Source organism: Oryctolagus cuniculus, chromosome 3 (genome assembly GCF_964237555.1).
Source record: "Oryctolagus cuniculus chromosome 3, mOryCun1.1, whole genome shotgun sequence".
Taxonomy (NCBI): Eukaryota; Metazoa; Chordata; class Mammalia; order Lagomorpha; family Leporidae; genus Oryctolagus; species Oryctolagus cuniculus.
This window is the reverse complement of record NC_091434.1, coordinates 5,545,492-5,566,776: the sequence shown is the minus strand read 5'-3', so window position 1 is coordinate 5,566,776 and position 21,285 is coordinate 5,545,492. Positions and strand designations below refer to the sequence as shown.

General features: G+C 56.5%; 1 protein-coding gene and 1 long non-coding RNA gene across 5 annotated transcripts in view; one reads left to right on the top strand and one right to left on the bottom strand.

Annotated features, from left to right (window-relative positions):
• Positions 1-4,967: 4,967 nt before the first annotated feature.
• On the bottom strand, positions 4,968-11,264 carry LOC138849147 (uncharacterized). Of its 3 annotated transcripts, none has more exons than XR_011387551.1 (4): positions 10,742-11,264; positions 10,478-10,583; positions 6,140-6,211; positions 4,968-6,047 (listed from the first exon to the last, which is right to left on the bottom strand). It is a non-coding gene; the product is annotated as an uncharacterized lncRNA (long non-coding RNA). The 3 variants fall into 3 exon arrangements; XR_011387552.1 differs by having other exon boundaries at positions 10,980-11,264; XR_011387550.1 differs by having other exon boundaries at positions 10,478-11,264.
• The window catches only part of TRPM8 (transient receptor potential cation channel subfamily M member 8), a 102,064-nt gene continuing 90,171 nt past the window's right edge, over positions 9,393-21,285 (top strand). For both annotated transcript variants that reach the window (XM_017337530.3, XM_070071495.1), the window contains exons 1-2: positions 9,393-9,510; positions 20,553-20,685. In XM_017337530.3, the coding sequence (XP_017193019.2) occupies positions 20,569-20,685 (117 nt within the window). In that variant the 5' untranslated portion in view covers positions 9,393-9,510; positions 20,553-20,568. The remainder of the gene's footprint in view (positions 9,511-20,552; positions 20,686-21,285) is intronic.

The window sequence follows — 21,285 nt, the reverse complement described above, 5'->3', positions numbered from 1 at the left end:
TGGAAATACTAACAGCCCTGATTGTCCACGCCGCCATCACACCCTCAGGCAGGTTCCAGCCCTGCCTGACTTGGGCTGGGCTTCTCATCGCCCAGGCAGAACCAGAGTGGGGCTGGAATGTGATTATCTCCGTGCCCTTACCGCACAGCAGTGACCAGAAACCGCTCAGGACTTACCTCGTCCTCGCTCGCAAATGTTCGGTAATTTGGATAAAAGGGAAGAAATGGGTTCTTAGTGCCTGCAGCTCTCAAGCGGGACAGAGCGGGGTCAGATAGGCCAAATCGAAGGCTCCAACACACAGGCTGCTTTCATCTCCTCTCACGCGCGGCTGCACAAGCTGGGGCTGGAGGCTGCGTGAACAGTTCCTCAAAAGCCACCCCCGCTGGGTGTCTGAATGCAGATCCGGAAATGCACCTGTTTCAGGACAGCTTCCTTACACGTCCTCCTGTGACTCTCACATCCTCCCTCTCTCCCTCTCCCTCTCCCCCTCTCTCCCCCTCCCCCTCTCCCTCTCCCCCTCTTTCCCTCTCTTCCTCCCCCCCTCCCTCCCTCCCTTTCTCCCTCTCCTTCTCTCTCCCCCTCTCCCTCTCTCTCCCCCTCTCCCTCTCTTTCCCTCTCTCTCCCTCTCCCTTTCCTCCTCTCCTTCTCTTCTTCTCTCTCCCCCTCTCCCTCTCTCTCTCTCTCCCTCCCTCCCTTTCTCCCTCTCCTTCTCTTCTTCTCTCTCCCCCTCTCCCTCTCTCTCCCTCTCTCTCCCCCTCTCTCCCTCTCTCTCCCCCTCTGTCCCTCTCCCTTTCTCCCTTTCTCCCTCTTTCCATCTCTCCCTCTCCCCCCCTCCCCCTCTCCCTCCCTCCCTCTCTCTCTCTCCCTCTCTCTCCCTTTCTCTTTCCCTCTCCCTCTCTCCCTCTCCCCCCTCTCCCTCTCTCTCTCTCCCCCTGCCTCCCTCCCTTTCTCCCCCTCCTTCTCTCCTTCTCTCTCCCCCTCTCCCTCTCTCTCCCTCTCTCTCCCCCTCTCTCCCCCTCTCTCCCCCCTCCCTCTCTCTCCCCCTCTGTCCCTCTCCCCTCTCTCCCTCTCCCTCTCTCTCCCTCTCTCTCTCTCACTCTCCCCTTCTCTTTCCTTCTCCTTCTCTTCCCTCTCCCCCTCTCCCCCCCTCCCCCTCTCTCTCCTTGCCCATCTGCACACTGACAAGCTGGACCCCCGTGTGTGGCAGCCAAGGGCTGTTCGTGTGTTGCTGTAGGCGAGCTCGGTCTTGGAGCAGGAGCTGAGTCCTTGGGCCCCTGCACTCACTTGGGAGACCGGGAAGAAGCTCCTGGCTCCTGGGTTTGGATTGGCCCAGCTTCAGTCATTGTGGCCATTTGGGGAGTGAACCAGTGGATGGAAGACATCTCTCTCTCTCTCTCTCGCTCTCTCTGCCTCTCCTCTCTGTGTAACTCTGACTTTCAAATAAATAAATCTTTTTTTTAAAGAGCTTATTCCAGACTTTGCCTTCACTGGCTCCCCTGGAGCTCCTCGCTCTTTGCTTCAGTCGTCACTGCCCAGTTACCACTTCTGCAGAAAGACTTTTCCCAAGAGAGGACCTGCAGGAGACCTGTCGCTCCTGTCCCCTTGTCCTGACTTGTTTTTCATGGCACTCAACATCATCGGAATTTGCATTTGCTTTTGCCTGCCCCTTTGATTGACAGGCAGGCCCACCCCTTTGACTGCCGGGCAGGTTCGCCTTGGAAGGTGCAGAACTGTCTGTTACTGTATCTCTGGGGCTAAACCCGTGAGCACAATGCTGGGCTAGGAGGATGCATCGATACATTCTCTGGTGACTTGGAATCACACAGCACATCAGGACACAGCCAAAACCGCCCTGGCTCCTTCAGGGACCCACTAGAGGCCAAGAGCGCCACCCTCTGAACAGCAAGCTAATTCCAAGTTTGATCATTTGGACACAAATGTCAAAACTCACCACAGTGGAACCCATCCTGTGTAGTTTATTTAAGGTGCCTAGATACACACATCATGTAGTCCCCCAAGGTCTTCTGGGTAGCCAAGGGAAGAGAAGTGTTTTCCCTGCAGCCAGAGATCATCAGAGTAGGGAGAACTCAGTGTTCTCTTTGGTATTTCAGGACTCACTCATCCGTAATGCTGTGTTTTTCCTAGAGAAAGAAGACAGCCGGCAAGAGAGGATCAGCTAGCGTTTGCATTTAATGAGGGAATGCAGGACCCCAGCCTTCCCTTCGGAGTTTAGAACGGGAGCCGTATCAAGCTAGCATGACAGGATGCTGACGAGGAAGCCATCCACATCCACGCAATCGTGAGACTCAGATGCACGCAGAGGAGAGGAAGCCAAATGAGCTGAGACTGGACACAGAACAGGAATCGGGAAGATGTTACGAAAACCTTCACTGGAAGGAAGACGGCCGTGCAAAGCTCACTAAAATGACAGCCGCTGCGAGAGAGCAGGGGAGACCTGTTGCCTCCTGATGCTCATGAGCTTGTCTTCTTCTTGGACTGACAGAGAGCTTGTTGGTTTTGTAGCGTGGGTGGCAGGAGGTTTCCCCAGTGCTGCTGCTGTTTGGAGATTCCCAAATCACTCAATACAATCTTGACCTCTAAGGAAGTGTCGAGCGTCACAGACCTGGTGGGGCCCAGGGCAGGCCAGGGTGAGGCTGGCCCACGGCCATCTGGCCACTGGTCCTTGAAGCAGGAACCTCTTCACTGGAGGACCTTCTTCACTTTCTCTGGACCGTTACTCAGGCGCCTGCCTTCCTCATAGCTGCAAACCTTGGCACTGACCATGGTGCTAGCAGGAATCTCGTGTGTCCTGAACCGTTGCCATTCGAAGTCTGTTCTGTGAACCGGCAGCTTCAGCTCACCGGGACCTGGGAAGAGCTGTGTAGAATTCCAGGCTCCCTCTCTCCCCGAGTATCTGCAGAACTGGAGTTTGCATTTAACCAGATGGTTGGGCGATTCATGTGTTTGTGAATGTGGAGAGGCACTGCTCTTTATTTATTACTCTACTGAAGAATTCCAGATCCACCAGGGAGGTGAGACAGGGCACTAAAGCAGAAGGGAGTTGTAGAAGGTGGGTGTGGATGCACGGATTTGGCTTACGTTAGGATCAACCACTTGGTGAAGACTAGGAAAGGGTTGTGTAGATGCAGTAGAGAAACAAAGCAAGTAAGGAGTAAGTGATGTGTTGGCCCCCAAAGATCTAGAGGATATTGGGGGCAGCTCAGATACTGCACACGAGGGCACTCTGGGCTGTGCAGGTGGGCTAGAGAACTCGAGGGTGTAGCATTGGATGGGGCACCACCACCTCCTCCTGTGGCATGGCCATGCTTGGAGACCTCTCTGAGCTGCCCCACAGCAAGTCTAGGACTTGCGCTGGCTTCCACAGCTGCCAAGTTTGGGGGAGCAGACACCCTGTACTTGCTGCCCTCGGGGCTTTCCCAGGGTAACCCTGGTGCCATGGGAACCGTGCTTTGGTGAGCTTTGCCACTGGCAGGGAGTTGGAGGATGCAGGTGGTGGAAACCTGCAGAAGTGAAAGGCAAGCTGTTAGTTTTCCTGGGGAAGATGGAAGGGGAGACCAAGCCAAGCCCGCACCCTGCCCTTTGGACAACGCACGGGAAGGCTCTATGAGCTGATGGACCGCTGGGTTCACCAGCAGCACCTGTGCTTCCCAGGAGTTAGTTTGTGTCAGCTGAGTGTCTGTGCCTCGTGGACAAAGCTTAGTATAAAGGATGCCTGATGCCCTCCAGTGCCTGAGTTCTAACTCAGGGTCCAGGTCCACCTCCACGGATGCTTCCCGTGAGCGCAATTCTCTCCTATGCTCGACTGGGGCTGAGTCCATGGCAGAAGCAGGATGGGGCCGACAGGCTTCCCTGTACTTGCTGGGTTTTGCTTCCCAGCAGTGGGAAGGAACCTCTCCCAGCAGGTGTGTCAGTAGCCCCTCGTCATGTGTGCGCTCGGCTGGCACCAAGGCCTCCAGGAGAGGAGGTGAAGCCAGGGCCCACCAGGGCCTCCAGCCTCATGCATGCAGTCGTGAGAACGAGGGAAGCTCACGGGTAGCTGCAAAGGTGGCCTCTACAGGGAGGGCAGATCCCTCATGCCATGCCCACGGGGGCCTTCCCTGCACTGGACCGGAGAGCCGCGCCCCTTCAGCCAGCTCCCAGGGAGCAAACTCAGCCAGAGAGGGTGTGATGGCTGGGCCGTCTCCGGAGGGTGGGGAGCGCCTGGCCCGGGTGGACTCGGTGCAGCAGGAAGCTGGGCTTTAAGAGAGCACACCACACAGGGGAGTACCTCGCTCTCCTGCTGGCGTCTGGGCTGCTGAGGGCTGAGCACATCCGGGCTCAGTGCTAGGGACACGATCCTCAAAGTCTCAGCCAATGATATCAGGAGGTCGGAAACGACATCTGACCATGGTTGAACCTCAACGGCTTTACAAGGGGACAGTGCACATGTATGTGATGCATCATGGACACACGTGTTCCCACCATGTCACCCAAGCCCATGTCACACCATTGGCAGTAGGAACCTCCAGGACCTCCCCTCTTGTTAAAGTAGCCTGCTTCAGGGTTTTCATTATAGTAACAACAACAACAACAACAACAACAAGATGGTTTGTACACGGCCACTTAGCTCTGGGAGTCTTCATTTTCTGGACATGGACACACAGTTCACTGCTTCCTAGAGAGATTCCTTGGGGATTCAGGTGGCCAAGAAGTCTGTGTGTCACCCAGCAGGTCTCAGTTGCTCAGAGCCAGGGTACTGCAGAGGGAATCGAGCCCTGATGGGAACTGCTCCTGTCACCCTTTAATTTCTTTTTTATTTATTTTTTTATTTGACAGATAGAATTAGACAGTGAGAGAAAGACAGAGAGAAAGGTCTTCCTTCCATTGGTTCACTCCCCAAATGGCTGCTACAGCTGGTACTGAGCCGATCTGAAGCCAGGAGCCAGGTTCTTCCTCCTGGTCTCCCATGCAGGTGCTGGGGCCCAAATACTTGGGCCATCCTCCACTGCCCTCCCGGGCCACAGCAGAGAGCTGGACAGGAAGAGGAGCAACCGGGACTAGAACCCTGTGCCCATATGGGGTGCCGGTGCTGCAGGCGGAGGATTAACCAAGTGAGCCATGGCGCCGGCCCAGACCCTTTTATTTCCTTTCTCTCCTCTTTGTCCTGGCCACAACCAAACACGAACCTTGGGGGTGGAACTGGAGAAGCCCCATAGAGTGTGGGCTGGGCAGCCCTGTAGAGCGTGGGCCCTTCCCTCTGGCCTTGCTCTCTTCCCGCCGGCTGCCCTGCTGCCCCAGGATAGATGGCTGCAGGCTGCGTTTTTGCCTCATTCTTGCTGAGTGATGGAATTTCTCCCGGAGCACCTGTTCCTTCAGAGATCGGTTCTCAACTCCTGCTGAGTCACCAGGCTCCTCACCCCTCCTGGAAATCCGGCAGCGGGGGGGTGGGGTGGGGGCGCTGGTGCTTCATTCTTAGACTGTGCCCCCACGCAAGGCTTGCTCAGGGTGGCCATGGCGTGTGCCAGGAATCACCAGGGGCAAGCATGTGGGCTCATCGTGGACAGGGACGGTGGCTCCTCCCTCCGGCCGCAGGAGGCAAGGCCCTTCTCCTTGGCGTCCTCTGCAAGTCTCCCCTCCCCCCCCCCCAACACAGGACCAAAATGAAAGGGGACTAAGAACTTGGAAGGAGGAAGGAGTCTACCTGGGCTGGTTCTTTCAGGATTCTCCCCCCAGTCCCGACATGCCCGAGACAGGTGGTAAGACCCCAATCTTAGTGTGTTGGGCCTGGGGGTGGGGGTGGGGGTAAGGAGTTTGCCCAAATCCCATAGGTAGTGTAGTATCACAGCCTGAGTTCAAACCCAGAGCAGGTCTCAGTCAACGTTTTAAAAGCTGCATTTTTCATTATGGGGAAATGCACATAATATAAAGCTTGCCATCTTCACCACGTTGAGCAGTTTGGCACCTGCACCACCATCTGTCTCCGGGTTGTTGTTTCAACGCCTTTCTCACAGCACGCAAGGCGAGGAAGCCAAGCTGATCGTCTGGGTCTACGAATCCAGCAGGGAGCGTGTCGAGTGGCCTGCTTATCTGGGGTGGGGGGCGGGGGTGGGATCTGCAGGGGAACAAGGGCTGTACTTGCCTGGAAACCTGCCTTGAGGATGGAGATGGTGAGGACGCCTCTGCTGCCACTGATTTTGCTCAAGGAGGCCACCTGCTGGCACAGAAAGACAATGCAACAAGTTAGTCTTCAAATGATGAACTGGGCATTTAGCATCGCGGATCAGAGGGCGGAACTGCAGGTTCTGTACCTGTACCCTATACCTCTGTCTGTCTCTTTCTCTGTCTCCGCCTCCCTTCCTCTCACTGCCTGAGGATGCTTGATGACACCTAGGGGCCATTCCCACTCAAACTTGCAGGCCTTGGCACGAACCTTGTTCAGGTCAGACCCGACTTGCTTGTTGTGGATAAAATGAGTTTGGAATCATAAGGAAAAACTAAGATAGAGCAAAGAACTTGATGGTTTAATAGCTGGAAGTTGAGTGCGAAAAACCCATGCTGGCTTAATTAATTTCACTTTTGAGACTAAGATAGGGTCACTTGGTTCCTGCTATTTCCCTCTCTCTCTCCCTCTCTCTCTATCTTAAAAAAGGTTTTTTATTTGAAAGAATGTCAAGCCGGCGCCGCGGCTCACTAGGCTAATCCTCTGCCTTGTGGCGCCGGCACACCGGGTTCTAGTCCCGGTCGGGGCATCGGATTCTGTCCTGGTTGCCCCTCTTCCAGGCCAGCTCTCTGCTGTGGCCAGGGAGTGCAGTGGAGGATGGCCCAAGTGCTTGGGCCCTGCACCCCATGGGAGACCAGGATAAGTACCTGGCTCCTGCCATCGGATCAGCGCGGTGCGCTGGCTGCAGCGCGCGGGCTGCGGCGGCCATTGGAGGGTGAACCAACGGTAAAAGGAAGACCTTTCTCTCTGTCCCTCTCTATCACTGTCTTTAACTCTACCTGTCAAGTAAATAAATAAAAAAATCTTAAAAAAAAAAAAAAGAAGGAATGTCAGAGAGGGAGAGGCAGAGAGAGAGAGAGAGAGAGAGAGAGAAAGAGAAAGGTATATATATATACATATAGAGAGAGAGAGAGAGAGAGAGCGCCAAATGGCCACAACAGCCAGGACTGGGCCAAACTAGGAGCCAGGGCCCAGAAATCCACTTGGCCCATCACCTGCTGCCCTCCTGCGTGCATTAGCAGGGAGAGGTCTGAAGCGGAGCGGTGGGACTCGAACCAGCGCTCTGATGTGGGGTGCAGCCTCGCAAGCAGCGACGTAGGCTCCTCACCACCGCGCCGACCCCGTGCTGTTGCTCATTTTGCCAACGTTCAGATCAACTGCTCCTCCTTGTGGTGTTGACGACCGGGTGGGGGCAGGGCTGAGTCTCCTCTTAGATCCCTGGCTCTTCCCTTGGTTTCTGTGGCTGCCCTCAAGGAGGGCTCGGGGGTTCCTTCCACCCCGACCTGGGGCTGGGTGGTGCCTACAGGGTTTCCCCGGAGTGCTCCCCTGGGCCTCGTCTCCCGTGTGTTCTCGTGATCTCTTGCACACCTGTCTGTGCCCGCCTTTTCTTTTCTCATGCGGGTACTGACCACGTTGGATGGGGCCCTTGATTGCTCCATGCCCAGTGCCACCCTGAGACGCTGGGCATTATGGACTTCGCTCAGTGTTATCTGGGGGGGGGGGACGCAGTTCAGCCTGCCGCTCTGAGGGCAGCAGAGCTGAGGCACGGTGGCAGGACGCGTGCAGTGCGGGAGGCTGGACCTGTCCCCCTCATGCTCAGCACCTGCTTTCTGGAGGCTGAGGCCGCACAGGGACATCGGCCTTGAGACGCTCTTGTCTCAGCTCACTGCTGTGTGAGCCCCTCTCACCCTCGCTGGGGCTCCCTGTCCCATCAAACCTCCATCCCGCCAAGGAGGACTCCGGGTCTCCAGTGATCTCTGGCTCCTCAGTGCTGGACACCAGCCGCTCTGGCTCAGGACTGTCCCCAACCCTGCCCCCCCCGGCAGACCCCAGCCGGCCTCCTTCTCCCAGAGGGCTTTCCCTCTCCAGGCGTGTTTCAATGCCACGGTGAAATTGTACCCCCATTTTGTAGCCTCTACCGATCAGCTGGCAGCCTGGATGGTCTCCTTGCAGACCAGGCTCTAAGTGGAGTGGAGCAGTCCCACGTTCCTCTGTCTGGGCACCCAGTTTTTCTCTTCCCCACCTTGGGTTTCTCTTTCCTCTGGGAGTTCTCAGCTTCCTGTCATCCTGGGACCATGGCTCCTTCATTTTCCAAGACGTATTCCTGGACCAGTTCTGTGATACCTTTAACCTGCCTTGTTTTTACTGCATGTAGATGTGTCTGCTTCTCCTACTGTCCTGGCCTTCCAGTTCATTTGTTTGGTTTGCAAACCAGGTTTTAGGAGCTGAATTCCAATTCCAATAATTCCTTTATTATTTCTGAAAATGCCCAGTAGCTGCTGACCATACTACAGGCTAAGGAGAGACTGGATCTACTGGGACTGTAGTGTGTGGGTGTGAGTGTGTGTGTGAATGTGTATGCATGTGTATTTGCATATATGTGCGTGTGCATGTGTGTGTGTGTGTGTTTGTGAGTGTGTATGTGTGTGTGTGTCTTGGGTCATCAGCTTACAAGCCACACTGTCTCTTTCTGCGTGCCTGTGGTATATCCTTCATATACAAACAGAAACAATGGCCAACACCAACACTCAAGGAACATTGGTTACAACTACCCTGTTCAGTCTGTGGCACATCCATCATTCAAGTAAAATGGTGAAAAATTGCCCACTGGCCAATACCATCTTTCTTCTTTCCCGGGAGAGCTTTTCCAAAGAGGAAAGCAAAGTGTAAGGAGGCCGTGGGGGTCATGACAGCTTAATCACGCCGCCTGGCCCCACTCCCACGATGCCCAGGCCTCAGTAGCCCCACGCTGAATATTTTCTTTAGGGTGTGGCGAAAGCCAACGAATTCTGCAAAATTGCCATGCTGGTTAAATTTCCTCTACTTCGGAATTTTCCTGATCTTCATTAAAAGCTCTTGATATATTAATTAACCTTATCATGACTTCCCATAACGAGCATTTCCCATTTCATTTGCGGTTTTGAAAATGCGCCACTGATTGTAGGAATTAAGTTTTCGTGTGAGTGCACACTGTGATACGGGGGGCAAGCCAAGGGTGGGATTTGGGTACCCTGACTCCTGACTTCACAGTCTGAATTCTGTAACTGCCCACTCCTCACCCTCACCCGTGCAGAACTGCCACTGCATGCCATGGCTTGTAAGAGTCCTCTTTAAGGGACTCAAGTTTTTTTTTTTTTTTTTTGCTTCTCTTCTGAAAAGAGGCTCAGAGAGGAAGGCGGGGCCGGGAGGATTCAGGTTATAAAGGCTTCCTCCTCCTCCTCCTGGTGGCAGAGAGACCAGCGGGCTGTTTGGGGCCCAGAGAATCCCTTCGGAGACACCGGCGCTTACAGGTACGTCCCCCACTTGCACCGTCTGTCTCTGTGAATGTGGCCGTGGCCATGACCGGTAGAATCCACATAGTGTAGCATCTCTGGGAAGGGCTTCCTTTAGTGTTCCTGTGGAGATCTGAAACCAAGGGAAGAAGACACATTTAAATTCCAAGAGATGAGAGCACAGGCAAAAGGCTGGCCCGTTTAGAAGCTGAGAATTCTGCACAGCCTTGGAGTGTCGTTGGTTTTCTTTTTCTGATGGACAGACTTAGCGACTTCCTCAAATGGGGCTCCTGGTGTCTCCGTCAATTCTGCGTCCTCGAATCTGTGGGGAATGTAGGGAAACAGGTCTTCCTTAAATCGCGGCTATGGGGAAACCCAAGTCACATCTGGGATGAGCGCTTTCAGAAAGCCCGTGTTCTTGATGGGAACAAGAGACAGCGCATTTGAACTGTTTTTGCGAGATGCGGTTGCTTCATTTCTTTGAAGTTGTTGGAACACCCTCTTGGTTTGTATTATTTAGAAGCGAGGGAGAAAGAGCGAGGCTTGGATGAATAATTAAAGATTCTATTTCTATTTAATTTTGAATCCATTATTGCCAAAGCCGACTTTTTCGGTGTAAAAATTCTTGCGTCGGAAGTAAGGAACGGTGATTTCCTTAAATCTATTCCAGAGAGCTAGTATGCGTATATGGGGTGATTCTAAGAGTTTGTGGAGAAGAGGCAGTTCATGGATAAGCTTATTTTAGACGTGGAAACAGTTCTGGAAGGCGTGCTTGGTTGTTCCATGAGGTGCAGCTCCTGGAAATCCAGAGTGTAAAAGGAGCTGGCGTTCAATTCATGACCTTGGGTGTAGGATTCTTTAAGACTGAGAACAAAGTCGCTATCTTCCTTTGTTATTTGTTCGTCTCGCCTGGCATCCAGGCAGCCAGTAGGACTGCAGGCACCAGGAGGCCTCCGGCCTCCCCTCTTCTCCCCTCCCGCCTCACCTCTGCTCTGCAGGGGCAACTTGGCATCGGCAACTTCCGGAGACTCTCCGTGGGCTCTCGCCGTGTCCCCTGGATTTTCCCATCCATCCAAGCGTCAGAAACGTGGCTGGCAGAGGCAACAAGAACAACAGGGGTGATACAACCTCCCAGCCTGCCCCCCCAGGAAGGCGCCCCAGGAACATCCTCTCTGTAGGAACCGAGCGGGCCACCCGCTCTACAGACACTGGGCAGAAAACCTTGGGAGGAATTCGACCGGTTCCGCACCCAGCAGAACCTCTGTCCAGGAGAAGAGGGGGTGTGTGGGGAGGAGACACATGGAGGGAAGACATGAACTCCACTCCTCTATAAGCCCCAGGCTGAGCAGAGCCTGTGCGCTCAGCCCCGTCCGGAGATGCCCGCCTGGCCTGCCGGGGGTGTCCCCTGCTTCCACTGTGGGGCCAGGCGCTCTCAGATTCCTTCCTGCTGGATGCCCTGCCCCATTACACCTGGCTACCTTGCTCACCCCTGAAAACCACACCAAAGCAACAGGAGTGTGCCTGGGACAAAACCAGTCTCTGTTCTCCCCTAGTGGCCAGAGACCCTCCCAGGGGCACCACCCCTCCCCCGCTGTGCTCTGTCAGAGAATGGAGGCCTCTGGATGGGGGTCATTCATCTCTGGAGCCTTTGTCACACTCGCCATCCCAGTGAATAATTGATGGGAGGCGGCAGCGGAGCTGTCTGGGGCTTGGTGCCACCCTCGGTGCTCCGAGAAGAGAACCTTCCTCTCCTCCCTCCCTCCCTCCCCCCCCCTTCCTTCCTCTCTTCCCTCCCTCCCTCCCTCCCACCACAAAGAGACTTAGAATCTAGAACATTACATCCTTCCTGAAAGGGACAGGTAGAATTGTTTTGGTCACTGTGATAGACAAGCTAAAGGGCAGCTTTAAAAGCACGCCAAATGCCATTTTGTCTTCGGACAATAACTTAGCAGACCTTGTGTGTGTGTGTGTGTGTGTGTAGCTCGAAGGATGCCAGAGTATTCTGCAGTTACCGGGCGACTTCTTGAATATTTAAAATTATTCCTGAGAGGCACTAATAAAAATGACACCACTAGCCTGGCCTGCCTGCCGGGCGTATTCTGCCAGCCTCTCCCCCAGCCAACAAAATGAGGCTTCTTGTCTATTACTTAAATCTTGGTGCTCTATCACTGTAGTGACATTGACAATCTAGCGCTCCCCAGCGAGTTGTTAAAGGGCTGGCGTCACAGCTGGACTGCTTGGGTTTGCGTCCTGTGGCCTCTGCTTGCCAGCTCTGGGGCTGTGGGGGCTCTGTGTCCTGGTTTCCTTGTCTCTCTCATGGGGGAGGGGGGATGATAGTTCATGTTCCTGCTGGGAAGACAGAGAGAGCAGGTGCAGGACCAGAGCCAGGCGGGGCGTCCCGCGCACAGCAGCACTGCTGCGGAGGGTGGAGCTGCTGTGGGTGTGGACGGTGTTTCCTGTGCTCACAGGAGAGGTGGCCTCACTCAGAAACTCTGGCTGTGACTGCAAAGAGCAGTCGGCCGCAGTCGGCCGGCACTGAGCGCTGAGAACAGCCTGGGCACGTGGGGGTCCTGGTGTGGCCCTGACACCAGCACCTGGAACCTGGTGAGAGACGCAGACTCCGGGCTCCACCCCGCACCCGCGGAGCGCGGGACCCAGCTGTGTGGACAAGTCTGCAGAGTGAGCCTGTGGCGAGCACGCCTGGTTCCCGGGTGGGAACGGGAGAGCGTAGGTCCCTTGGCTTGGCGCTCTCATCCCGTCTGCGAGGTGCGTTAGTGAATCCTTCACCATCTCTGAGATTTGCACGTGGTGGATTCGTAGTGATCTGCCAGCTGGGTATCAGGACTCTCTAAGCATCAGCAGACTGTCGTCGTCTGTCTTTGAGCCAATAAGACTACTTCAGCGGCCGCTGCAGCTATGAAAGCAGAGGTCTCCCCGGCTGCACTGACCCATCCCAGAGGTGGCTGAGCCCTCAGGCGGCCCGGGCTGAAATCCCGTCCCTGGGGCCAGCCCTGGAGATGCAGCCGTGAGTTTCACTTCATGCTGCAGCCTCTCCTGGCATCGTCACGGAAACAGCCGCGCTCCCCGAGGCGCTGTGGGCGTCGCACGCCTGCACCAAGGGTACTTCCCATGGTGCAGCCCCCTGTTCTTTTGGCATGGCCATTTTTTCTGTTATTATTTTGAAATAATTATAGTTCTGCTGGAAGTTGAAAAAATAGTTCAGAGAGGTTCTGTGTACCCTTGGCCTGGCTGCCCCTCCCGTGGGCACGTCACACATAGCTACACTTGGGTTCAAGGTCAACACCAGGAAATCGACACAGGTGCCGTCCACAAGGTCATCGGTGCGTCCTGCTGTTGTGCAGTTGTCACGTGAGATCTGTGTGACCACAACCACCGACCCACTGCTTTCCAGGAAGGGCCCTGCTCCCCGCCCCTCCCCTGCCCCGTGCTGCCCCATCCTACCCATCCCCTACCCCCACCCCAGCTGCGGGTGTGTTGGCCTGCAGGTCGGGGCATGTGGGATTCCTGCCACTGACCGTGCTCATTGCGGGGCCACTGGTGAGATGGGTGTGGTTCCTGGCAGCCTCCCTGCAGCCCCTCAAACAGGCTCCCGGGTCCCTGGTGAGCCCCTTGCTTTCTCCGACTTTGCCCTCCCCTCACTCCCTCCTCTTTGGCTCCTTTGTCCGCGTGCTATTTTAGCAACTCTGAATCTTTGTGCACCAAGGGGAGCATAAAGCTTTAAACTGAAAACAGACAGGCAGCTCCACGCATCTGCTCTGTTTACAGTTGTCACCCTTCCCTTCCCCCTGCCTGCCTGGGTGCCTGGCCTGGGTGCCTGGCCTGGGTGCCTGGCCTGGGGTGGGTGCCTGGCCTGGGGTGGTTGCCTGGCCTGGCCTGGGGTGGTTGCCTGGCATGGCCTGGGGTGGATGCCTGGCCTGGGTGGGTGCCTGGCCTGAGTGGATACCTGGCCTGGGGTGGGTGCCTGGCCTGGCCTGGGTCGGTGCCTGGCCTGGGTGGGTACCTGGCCTGGGTGGGTACCTGGCCTGGGTGGGTGCCTGGCTTGGGTCAGTGCCTGGCCTGGCCTGGGGTGGGTACCTGGCCTGGGGTGGGTGCCTGGCCTGGGGTGGGTGCCTGGCCTGGCCTGGGGTGGTTGCCTGGCATGGCCTGGGGTGGATGCCTGGCCTGGGTGGGTGCCTGGCCTGGCCTGGGGTGGTTGCCTGGCCTGGGGTGGTTGCCTGGCCTGGCCTGGGGTGGTTGCCTGGCCTGGGGTGGGTACCTGGCCTGGGGTGGGTGCCTGGCCTGGCCTGGGTCGGTGCCTGGCCTGGGTGGGTACCTGGCCTGGGTGGGTACCTGGCCTGGGTGGGTGCCTGGCTTGGGTCAGTGCCTGGCCTGGCCTGGGGTGGGTACCTGGCCTGGGGTGGGTGCCTGGCCTGGGGTGGGTGCCTGGCCTGGCTTGGGTCGGTGCCTGGCCTGGGTGGGTACCTGGCCTGGGTGGGTGCCTGGCTTGGGTCAGTGCCTGGCCTGGCCTGGGGTGGGTACCTGGCCTGGGGTGGGTACCTGGCCTGGGGTGGGTGCCTGGCCTGGGGTGGGTGCCTGGCCTGGGGTGGGTGCCTGGCCTGGGTGGGTACCTGGCCTGGGGTGGGTGCCTGGCCTGGGCGATTTCCTTCCTCTTTTCTCACCTCTCCGAGGGTTCCCTGCTGTGATTTTCACAGGGAACAGACTGAGGACGCCATCCTAGATCACAATTTTTTCCTGTAAAAAAAAAATACAAATATTGCCCCAACTGCTTCTAGCTTATGGTGCTGGAGCAGAGCAGTTTGATGACTGAGTCCCCCCCCCCCCCCCCAGTAACTTGTTCCCACCATGTTGTTTGTATGGTGTTCTGTTCGCTTTCATACGTGCACAGCATTGCACCAGGATATCTGCTCATTTTGCCTGACATCAGGTGGGTGAGGTTTTTGCTGCAAAGCCCCAAACCTTAGCTTAGCTCGGGAGAAGTATGTCCTGTCTACTATTCGTCTCCTGTGTGGGAAACCTGTCAACCCTGTCTTCTGAAAGGGCTGCTCACCACATGACAAATCCCCTCTGCTCCCCAGCCACCCACAGGCGGTCGCCACAGCCAGGTGTGTGCATCCATCCCAAGGAGTTCTCTGCTCTGCTGGGTGGGTTGAGGTCAAGGGCACAGACCCCGTGTCTACACTGCCTGCACTCTGCTGGGTGGGTTGAGGTCAAGGGCACAGATCCCATGTCTACACTGCCTGCACTCTGTTGGGTGGGTTGAGGTCAAGAGCACAGATCCCATGTCTACACTGCCTGCACTCTGCTGGGTGGGTTGAGGTCAAGAGCACAGAGCCAGTGTCTCCACTGCCTGCATTCTATTGGGTAGGTTGAGGTCAAGGGCACAGATCCCGTGTCTACACTGCCTGCACTCTGCTGGGTGGGTTGAGGTCAAGAGCACAGAGCCAGTGTCTCCACTGCCTGCACTCTGTTGGGTGGGTTGAGGTCAAGAGCACAGAGCCAGTGTCTCCACTGCCTGCACTCTGTTGGGTGGGTTGAGGTCAGGGGCACAGAGCCCCACATCCACACAGCCTGCACTCTGCTGGGTGGGTTGAGGTCAAGAACACAGAGCCAGTGTCTCCACTGCCTGCACTCTGTTGGGTGGGTTGAGGTCAAGGGCACAGAGCCCCACATCCACACAGCCTGCACTCTGTTGGGTGGGTTGAGGTCAAGGGCACAGATGTCATGTCTACACTGCCTTCACTCTGTTGGGTGGGTTGAGGTCAAGGGCACAGAGCCCCATGTCTACACTGCCCACACTCTATTGGGTAGGTTGAAGTTGAGGGCACAGATCCCAAATTCTACACTGCCTGCACTCTGTTGGATGGGTTGAGGTCAAGGGCACAGATTCTATGTCTATATTTCCTGCACTCTGTTGGGTAGATTGAGATCAAGGGCACTGATTCCATGTCTACACTGCCTGCACTGTTGGGTGGGTTGAAGTGGAGGACACAAATCCCAAATTCTACACTGCTTGCACTCTGTTGGGTGGGTCGAGGTCAAGCAGACAGAGCCCCATGTCTACACTGCCTGCCTCTGTTGGGTGGGTTAAGGTTGAGGACACAGAGCCCCAGGTCTACACTGCTTGTGTCCCGCCTGCCCAGAACGCTGCTGGAGTCAGTGCTCACCGTGAGGACTCTGCGGGTCAGTCCCCCTGAGTATCTCAAGCATGTCCTCTGGTATGACGCCAGGTCACATGATGCTGCCAGTCTCTGTCACACCTGACTGGGTACCAGTTTCCTGTAGAAATAAGGCTGGGAGTCAACCCTGGACCTTGGTCTTAGCAATGATTTTTTGGATAAGACCCCAAAAGCACAAGTAACAGAAGCAAAAACAGACAAGTGGATTAACTCAACCAAAAGCTCCTTCAAAGTAAAGGAAACAGCCAGCAAAATGTGAGGGCAGCCTACGGAGTGGGAAAAGACATTTACAAACCACACGTCAACAAGCAGTTAATAACCAAAACACTGGGGCCAGCACTGTGGTGTAGCAGGTAAAATTGCCGCCTGCAATGCTGGCATCCCGTGTGTGCGCTGGTTCATGTCTTGGCTGCTCCACTTCCAATCTAGCTCCCCACTAATCGCCTAAGTGTTTGGGCTCTTGCCACCCATATGGGAGACCCAGATAGAGTTCCTGGCTATTAGCTTTGGACTGGCTCAGCCCTGGCTGTTGGAGTCATTTGGGGAGTGAACCAGCAGATGGAAGATGTCTCTCTCTCTCTATCTCTCTCTGCCTCTGTCTTTCTCTCTGTTACTTTGTTATTTTCAAATAAATAAGTAAATATTTAAAGGCAGAGAGACACAGAAACAGAGACAGTAACAGAGAGGAGTAGATGAGAGAGAGAGAGAGAGAGAGAGAGAGAAAGAGGGAGAGAGAGAAAGGGCACTCCCATGCAACGGTTCACTTGCCAAATGCCTATAATCCCAGGGCTGGGCCAGGGCAAAGCCAAGAGCCAGGAGCTCCATCCAGGTCTCCCACGTGGGTGCCAGGGGTCCAAGTACGTAAGGCATCATTGCTGCCTCCTAGGGTGCACAGTAGGAAGTGAGGTCAGAAACCCGAGCCGGTTATCAAAGCAGGCATTCGGATATGGGATGAGGGTGTCTGAACCGCTGTGCTAAACACCTGTCCCAACCATGGCAATTTCTGCAAGTCCTGCTAAGTTATTTCACATTGCTATGCAGGAAGCTAAACAGATTTGTCTGTAGCCGGTCCTCGCAGAGTGTCAGTCCCACCGCCCTCTGCTCAAGGTCAAACACTGTCATCGCAAGCACCCCTGCATTGCGGACTCCACTACTCTTGTTTCAGGGGTTCGGATGCTCCTGCGCTGTCTGGTGCTTCGCGTTCCTTCCTCTGGTGGGTTTGGCTCTGGCCCTTTGCTCGTGTTTCTGCTGGGCCTGGGGCCGTCGGATCTGGTGGTGACTTCATTGTCTCTCCATGGCTTGGGACACGTGGATGGATCCTTGCTGGGGCGGCTTCCTCTCCCTTTCTCCCCCCTAGTTTTCATCCTCGTTCCCAGATCTCGGTCCTGCAAGACCAGTCAGCTGCTGCTCGCCCTTTCCTGCGGCTCCCCTGGGGACTCTCCCCTCGCCCCATGCAGCCCTGGTGTGCTCCTTCTCTTCCCATCTTTGCCCTTGGGTCTTGGGCCCATGCCCCTTCCTGTTTCTGGTCTGAGCCTTAAATTCTGCAAGAACATGTCTAGAAGACCAACACACCTGAATGAGCACCTGGAGCATCTCAGGTGAGGCGCTGTGAAGAATTCCAACCTCGTAATCAATCAACTGGCCTCAGAGAACTGGTTAGAAACATTGACCTTAAAATTCATTGAGGGGCCAGCACTGTGGCACAGCGGGTAAAGCCGCCGCCTGCAGTGCCAGCATTCCATAAGGGCTCCGGTTGGAGTCCCGGCTGCTTCTCTTCCAATCCAGCTCTCTGCCATGGCCTGGGAAAGCAGCAGAGGATGGCCCAAGTGGGCACCTGCATCCATGTGAGAGATCTGGAAGAAACTCCTGGCTCCTGGCTTCGGAGCCGTTGTGGCCATCTGGGGAGTGAACCAATGGATGGAACACCTCTCTCTCTCTCTGCCTCTGCCTCTCTGTAATCTGCCTTTCAAATAAATAAATAAATAACTCTTAACACACACATACACACACACACACACACATTGAGGTGAGAGAGTGTTTATCTGAGCAGTTAAGATGCTGTTTGGGACACCTGTATTGTATATGAGTGCCTGATTCCAGCTTCCTGCTAAGGCGCACCCTGGGGGCGGCGGATTGGTTGGCAGTTGGGTCCTCGCCACCCGTGAGTCAGATTGAGTTTTTGGTTTCCCAGCATCTTCGGAGTAAATCATGGGAGATGTCTGTGTGTGTCTCATATAAAATAAAAAAAAAAATTTAAAGAAATGAAACATTGCAATATTTGGGTTTAAGTTTCTGCTCTAGCTCTCTTTTTTATGATTTATTTATTTATTTGAAAGGCAGATTAGAGAGAGAGAGAGAGAGAGAGAGAGAGAGAATCTTCCATCCGCTGGTTCACTCCCCAATTGGCTACAATGGCCAGAGCTGTGCAGTTCCAAAGCCAGGAGCCAGGAGCTTCTTCCAGGTCTCCCACACAGGTGCAGGGGCCTGAGGACTTGGGCCATCTTCTACTGCTTTCCCAGGCCATAGCAGAGAGCAGGACGGGAAGAGGAGCAGCTGGGACTTGAACCAGCACCCATATGGGATGCCAGCACTGCAGAAGGCAGCTTTGCCCACTACGCCACAGCGCCAGCCCCTCTGCTCTCGCTCTTGACTCCAGCTTCCTGCCAGTGCAGACCCTGGGAGTCAGGGGTGATGGCTCCAGTAGTAGGGTTCGCACCACTCGTGTTAAGAGTCATAGACTGAGGTCCCGGCACTCAGTTTCAGCCGCAGAGCAAGGCAGCTGCTGCAGCCTTGGGGAGTGAGGCAGTAGATGGAGCTCTGTGTCTCTCTGCCTCGCAAATGATGAAAATTCAAGGAATTAACCAAAAAGGCACTTGACTATCAGAGCAAGGCAGCTTGGTGCACATCTTACACGGCTAGTCTTTCCATTGACGTGGGATGAGCAGTTTTTCACTGTGAGGCCAATGAAGTCAGTTGCCAATGGCCGGTGCCCTACTTAGCCACGACGCACTGCGTGGGAATCCCCGTGGATACCTCGCAGGATTGATCTGCGGTTTCTCAGTGATGTATGTGAGGCACCAATTAATCCTCGGAGCGTCTCTCTGAATCGCCTGGGGAGAGAAGTAAAGGGAGCGCTCACTGTTTTACATCGTCTGTGCGTTCTAAGGATGCGGCCGGTCTCTGGATGCGGGAGGGTTTTGTGGGCGGAGGCACCGGGAACAGATCTGAGTGAGCCGTGGGACTGCTCTGTGTCCTAGGTGTGTCCACAGCCGGGGTTACGGGAGGCCACGCGGAAGTAGTATTTTGCAAAGCACAGGAGGATTTATGAGGGGTCATGGATTCACTCAACCAATATTTGTACAGATCTGCTCCCTGCACTGCGCCAGGCCCTGGAAGTCTAGTGGAGCATAAGACAGACCCAGCCGGCCGTTGGCCCAGAGGTCATTAAACAAGTGTCATGCCAACAGCTGGGTGCATGCATGCCCCAGCCGGGCACCGCGGGGCTTCCTCCAGCACGAGGCTGGAGGACCGGCAGGAGTCCAGCGGAAGGGCATTCCAGTCTGATGCTGGGAGAGGTGGGGCCCAGGGGAGGAGGAGGCAGGAGGGCTGTGGGTGGTGACTGGGCAATCAGAGAGCCTTGGGGCACTGGGGACGGGCAGGGAGCAGGGGACTCTGGGAGGTGTCCTGGAAAGATGACGCTCTTGTTCCAGAAACGTCCTGTTTACCGAGTAGGCGGGACAAAGAAGGTCAGGCAGGCCTTTGGTGGGTCTCGTGTGGAGAGAGGATGCACCTGTCTGAGTTAAGAGTTGGGGGAACCGCGGGAGAGAGGCTGTCTCAGTGCCTACAATGCCAAGGTCCATGCTGTGCCCCAGAGCCTGGCCAGGAGGTGCCTGGTGTCCCTGGGGCCCACACACCTGCTTTGGAGGGTGCCTGAGGCTTGCTGACTGCCCCACTTTGAGGGCGTCAGGGCCAGGATTCCCCTCTCTGCCTGCTGGCTGCATGTCTGGCCAACGGGAGCCACTACCCATGGACGTCTGACCTGGAAATTCCCTCTATGCCAGACTCACTCACCCAGCAAGGAGCCGTGGCGAGCCCACGCGTGTGGTGCTCTGGTGGGCTGGGCACAGCCCTGCTCTCAGAGCTCTATCGCCAGTGGCAGATGCAACACGATGCCACGCGTGGTGCCACCATGCGGAGGCAGCACTCAGGGGTGAGGGGTGGGGGAAGATGTGCCCAGGACGGAAACTCCAGCAGGGTCCTAGAATTAGGGACGGGGGTGTGGTAACCCTGGTGGGTGGACAGAGGAGGGGTCTCTGTCCATGGCAGAGAGGGGAGGGGACGGATGGAGGGCGGGGCTCTGTCCATGGTGGAGCGAGGGAGGGAGTGGACGGGGTTCTGTCCATGGTGGAGCCGGGGAGGGGTGGACAGGGGGCGGGGCTCTGTCCATGGCGGGGAGGGGAGGGGGTGGACAGAGGGCAGGGCTCCATCCATGGCAGAGAGGGGAGGGGACGGATGGAGGGCAGGGCTCTGTCCATGGTGGAGCAGGGGAGGGGTGGACAGGGGCGGGGCTCTGTCCATGGTGGAGCGAGGGAGGGAGTAGATGGGGTTCTGTCCATGGTGGAGCCAGGGAGGAGTGGACGGGGCGGGGGGGGGGCGGGGCTCTGTCCATGGCGGGGAGGGGAGGGGTGGACAGGGGCGTGGCTCTGTCCAGGGCAGAGCCGGGGAGGGGTGGACTGAGGATGGGGCTCTGTTCATGGCGGGGAGGGGAGGGGTGGAAGAAGGGCGGGCTCTGTCCAGGGCTGAGCCGGGGCGGAGGCGTGAGTGAAGCCGTGCCGCTGTCCTCACCCGCCTCCCGCCTGCCAGGGTCTTCACCGCAGAGATGCCCTTGGAGAGAGCCCGGTTCAGCGTGAGGAGCAGGAGGCACGGCGCCCTGGGCAGCACGCGGACCCTCTGCTCCAGCGTGTCTCGCAGCACGGACGTGTCCTACGGCGACAGCGTAAGTCGTGGTGCGCGGCCGCGGGGCGGAGAGGTGGGGTCCAGCCCGCCCTCCTCAAAACGACCGTCTCAACCCACGGCATTGTCTCGCCAGTTGTCACGTGCAGACGCACTTTCCGGGTCGTTTTGCAAGCATTTTGGTTTTAAAGGCCTTTCACTGTCCCCTCACTAAGTTACGTCTCGCACCTGCTGTCTGACACAGGAAACTGTAGTCTGTGATTTTCCTGTGTTGTTTTGCTGCTGGGCGCTCTTGCTCGCGGCCCTGCGAGGTCAGCACGGATTCTGCAGCCTCTGGTGGGGATCTGGGACTGGGGGCGTCTGCATTTGTCCTGGCCGCAGCCTGGGCCCCCGCTCCCTGGGGATCTCTCCCAGACTCCTGCTCCCCGGCATCTCTCCTGGGCCCCTGCTCCCTGGTGGTCTCTCCTGGGCCCCTGCTCCCTGGCGGACTCTCCTCGCCAGTCCCCAGCAGGCCTCTGTGACGCCCTCAGGACAGGGGTGTGCCTGGCCCGGCTTCCTGGATGAAGTGCACTCAGAGCGGGGTCCTGCAGGAGGCGCCGCCTGCCCTCCTGCTGCCTCCCCTCCCAGGCCTTGCTGACCCCAC